At 41.1% G+C, this 4,719-nt stretch overlaps 2 protein-coding genes across 2 annotated transcripts in view; both read right to left on the bottom strand.

The window, feature by feature from the left end:
* Nucleotides 1-235: 235 nt before the first annotated feature.
* On the bottom strand, nucleotides 236-2,491 carry LOC113760148. The gene has a single exon (XM_027302719.1). The coding sequence runs from the start codon at nucleotides 2,489-2,491 to the stop codon at nucleotides 236-238; it is 2,256 nt and encodes a 751-aa protein (XP_027158520.1).
* Nucleotides 2,492-2,628: 137 nt separating this feature from the next.
* LOC113760147 overlaps nucleotides 2,629-4,719 on the bottom strand; it is a 5,004-nt gene continuing 2,913 nt past the window's right edge. The window contains exons 2-3 of the mRNA XM_027302718.1: nucleotides 2,872-2,922; nucleotides 2,629-2,790 (exon numbers count right to left, since the gene is read on the bottom strand). Of these exons, the coding sequence (XP_027158519.1) occupies nucleotides 2,629-2,790; nucleotides 2,872-2,922 (213 nt within the window). The remainder of the gene's footprint in view (nucleotides 2,791-2,871; nucleotides 2,923-4,719) is intronic.

The raw sequence follows: 4,719 nt of genomic DNA, 5'->3' as shown, positions 1-4,719 counted from the left end.
ATTGTTTCGTTCAGGCTTGTTGAATATCGTATCAATATTGTCTAGGTACATAGAGCAGAATGTCAAGCATTCTTTATCTATGTACCGCTCAGCAATGCATCCCTCTGGCCGGGCCTTATTCCCAACATAACTTTTCAGCACTGCCATATGTCTTTCTCAAAGGAAAATAAAAGAAATTAGATGATTGCAGTGGTCTTTAATAAAAAAAAACTTACAAGGCTATATGTACAACTCTCTACCTCTCAAATAGGAACATCCAACGATATTGAGCTGGACCGCCAAGGATAGCTTCAGTAGGCAAGTGAACCATCAAGTGCATCATTATATCGAAGAAAGCTGGAGGGAACAACCTCTCTAATTTACATAAGATGACTGCAATTTTTTGGCCTAACTCCTCCAGAACCTCTCTATGTAATGTTCTAGCACATAATTTTTTGAAGAATTCACTTAACTCGAATAGCACTTGCCGAACTTCTTTTGTTAAACTTTCACGGATTGCAAGTAGGAGTAGCCTTTGTATAAAAATGTGGAAGTCATGACTTTTCATTCCAGAAATTTGAAACTGGCCATTCTTTATACATCGGCAAATGTTTGAGGCAAACCCATCTAGATATTTGACAGAATTCAAGAACTCACATACTTTTTTTTTCTCCTCCTTGGTTAGGCTGTAACAGGCATGTGGCATGATATAAGAGTCGCCATTTGGAATCAAATGTAGCTCTTTTTTCAAACCCAAATCCTTCAAATCTTGACGACACAACCAGTGGTCTTTGGTTTTGTTTTCAATATCCATAATTGTGGCAATGATAGCCTCTGAGACATTTTTTGACACATGCATTAAATCCAAATTATGCCTAAGAAGGAGGTCTGCCCAATATGGTAACTCAAAGAAACAACTTTTCTTTGTCCAGTTCAAACCACTCTCAGAACGCTTGCGTTTCTTTGCATTGGATTGCGCCTTGGTCTTCCCAAAATTTACCTCCATATTTTGTACCTGATCCAAAATTTCATTTCCAGATAAAGGTGCAACATGATTCCTAAAGTCCACATTGCCATCGAAAGGTTTTTTTTCTCGCCGCCAAGAATGGTCAATGGGTAAGAAGCGGCGATGACCTGTGTAACACAACTTTTTTCGGTGTGGTAAATGTACGCAAGTTGTCTCAACCATGCAAATAGGACATGCTTGATACCTTTTCGTACTCCATCCGGACAGCATTGCATAAGCTGGAAAATCATTTATAGTCCATAGTAAAGCTGCCCGGAGGTCAAATTTCTTGCCACTATATGCATCATATGTTTCAACACCAAGCCACATTTCATTCAGTTCATCTATTAGAGGCTCCATGTAAACATCAATCTCATTTCCCGGGGATTTAGGCCCAGGAATTAGCATTGATAGGAAAAAGAAAGGATCTCTCATACACTTCCAAGGGGGCAGATTGTATGGCACTAGATAAATAGGCCAGATGCTATAAGCACTAATCATGGTCCCAAAAGGATTGAAACCATCAGTTGCAAGACCTAACCTCACATTTCTAGGATCAACGGCAAAGTCCGGATGCAACCTATCAAAGTGTTTCCATGCTTCACTGTCTGCTGGATGCCGCATGATGTTATCATCATGCACACACTTTTCTTTATGCCATCTCATATCTGAAGCTATTTCTTTGTGGGTATATAATCGTTGCAGCCTAGGTTTCAAAGGAAAGTAACGCAAAACTTTGCGTGGAACTCTTGAACCTGCCATCTTGTAGCGAGGTTCTTTACAATTTAGATTTGGACAAGTGTCAAAATTTTCATTTTCCTTGCGGAAGAGAACACAATCATTGACACAAGCATGGATTTTTTCAGATTTAAAACCTAAGTCTCGAATGAGCTTCTTAGCATCAGCAAAAGACTTGGGAACTGTGGCTTCAGGAGGTAGTGCATGGCTAAAAATTTCCAGCAATGCATTGAAGGACTTTATGGTCCACCCGCTCATTGTTTTCAAATGGAGCAAAGTGACTACAAAGGATAACTTTGAGTAAAAATGATTCCCTGGATACAGCTCCTTTTTTGCATCTTCTAACAATTTAAGAAAGTTATTTGTGTCACTATGATTCGCATTTAGACTATCATCCGTTGATTCTTCCCTACCAGCCCAATTGTCCCCCCATTGTGCTGTCCCAATATCGTGCAACATGTCATTTAAATCTTCAGTATCACTATCCTCCTCTCCATCCCCATGTTTAGTACTATCCCCACAATTTTGGTGTCGAAATTGTTCCCCATGGTGTATCCATCTTGTGTAGCTTTTACGAATGCCTTGAGTCAATAAGTGATCCTCCACAACTGTTTTAGTTTGGTTACAAAAATTATTGCATTGTGTACATGGGCATGGGATTTTCTGATTTTCAACTTTTTGAGAATATGCAAACTTGAGGAAATTTTTGACTCCGAGTTCATAAGCCTTGTCCTTCCTATTGCTAATCTTCATCCAAGTTTTATCCATGTCCTAGATATAGACACATCAGCCTTTAGTACAAAATACTTTTGTAATATCAAACTAAAGAGAATACAAGTTTTTTATGAGACTTTCATGCAAAAGAAATGGAAGAAGATTTCGGCAAACTGAAGGTTTCGACAACACTAGCTGCAATTTTCATTTTCAATTGCGGATTCCCTATCAGATTGAATATCAAACCAGGCAATGAGACAAAACCAAGAAGCAGAAACATCACGAAACTCAGCCTGCAGTCCTGATATGCTAATCAGATTTACAAGTTCATCAACCAGACTCAAATGCGTAAACTTGAGACAGGGATAGGGAAAGATAAAATGCAGCAATGAGCATTGAACGAATGCCCTGGGACGACATTCTAGTTTTGGCACCTGTTCGAACTCAGTAGTGACTGTGAAGTAATTGGTAATGAACTCAGCAATCTGGCCATGTTAGAGTACAGTAGTATTATAAGTATCTAAATTCAGTTTTTTTTTTTTTTACCCTTAAACTGACCTACCCTATCTACAGTTTAAAATGAAGTTAGCCAGTCTTTGGAGGTTGACTGATTGAGCAGCAGAACTAATGAGTTGGCTGAAAAGTGTATGCACCCTTCACTACGACTGCCCAACTTTAAAATAATCCTTTTGTGGCCGGCCCAAACCGCCTGTGGAGTGGTTCGACTTTAAATCTGGCGTTTGGGTTGCCAAAAATCTATACCGTGATCATGTTAAACTGCAAGCAACCGGCTTGAAATTATTACAACTATATATATGTTCGCTTCAAAAGTGGCCTTAAAGTTGATACTTTCTCCCATTTTGTAGGGCAGAGCATGTCATACCCTTCGGGGGAAAAAAAATTCTCACAATGTGTAGTTATTAGAAAGAAAGCTATGAAATTCAGAGGCAGTCCTGATATGCTAATCAGATTTACAATTTCATCAACCAAAACTTGAGACAGGGATAGGGAAAGATAAAATGCAGCAATGAGCATTGAACGAATGCCCTGTTACGGCCTGCTGTTAGACCACTTGGGCATTTTAACAAACAGTAAACGAACATGAAAAATTCCAGCAATTCTTTGCTCAAATGAAGCCACGGTTGGCCCCAAAATCATCAGAAGTACAAGGGATTTCAAATTCAATCATGATATAACATGCGCATGCTAAAATTTGAACAATCAACGGGGCAATTGCAATAAACGAAGCCATGGCAGACATGCTTAGAGGACTTGGGAAGGAACTGAAATTCAAAGAAAAAGGGGCGACTTATAGTGCTCTTACTTGAGCGGTGGCGACGGCGATTATGACGAAGCCGAAGATGGTGAGTTGGAATTGGAAGATGACTAGGTCTGACTTCGTCCGAGAGCCTTCATCTAGTGTTACAGAGAACGGCAGCAGCCCAGGAGGTTGTGCGCGGTGTTGGCGATGGCAGACAGCAGCAGAGCGGACGCGGACTGGTGGTGACCTGGTTCTTCCTCCTCTGTCCGTTGCCGCGTCTTTCTCTCCTGATCTTCCCGTCAGCTGCCACTCTTCCTTCACTCTGTTTTTTTTCTTTTCACGCTCAAGGCCTCCCTTCCAAGAACCCTAGCTGCTTCTCTGCTCTTCTGTTTCTCTTTTTCTCCTCTAAAACCTAGCCGCCCTTTCTCAGGCTTCCCCCTCAGCTTTTCTTGCTCACTTGTGCGCCGCCCTTTTTTTCTCCTCTATTTTGTTCTTTTTTTCTTGTTTTGTTCTTTCCCTCTGTTTTGTTCTACTGCCAAAGCCCTCCTCTATTTTCCTTCACCTGAGCTGGTGCTAAAGAGCTCGACGCGGTTGCGGGTCAATAGAGGGGAGAAAGGGCAATCGTCAGTGGTGAAGGAAATGCTGCAGAATAAATTATGGTGCTGGATAGCTCGGACTTCAGCGGCTGATGGTGGTGGATTGCGGCGGACTTCAGCGGCTAACGGTGGCGAGCGGCATTTCGAATCTACGGGAAGGAAGGGTTAGTTCACCATAGGAAGGAAAGACTGAGAATGAAATTTGTCTAAGTGTTGGAAGAGAGAAGCGGCGAGACTTTTGTTTTGTGTGTGAACAACCAAAACGACGTTGTTTTGTAGAGATTTCAGCCACCCGCCTGGTGCCTCTTTCAGATTTCAGACTGGCTCTCTTTTTTTTTTGGCATCTAAGCACGTCTTTGAGATTCCAGGATTCACGCCTTTAGCTTCATACATCTTTTTTCTTTTTTTTTTAGCCAAATTTTTTT

This window comes from Coffea eugenioides, chromosome 2, assembly GCF_003713205.1.
Source record: "Coffea eugenioides isolate CCC68of chromosome 2, Ceug_1.0, whole genome shotgun sequence".
Classification (NCBI taxonomy): Eukaryota; Viridiplantae; Streptophyta; class Magnoliopsida; order Gentianales; family Rubiaceae; genus Coffea; species Coffea eugenioides.
This window is presented reverse-complemented; position numbering and strand designations above follow the sequence as displayed.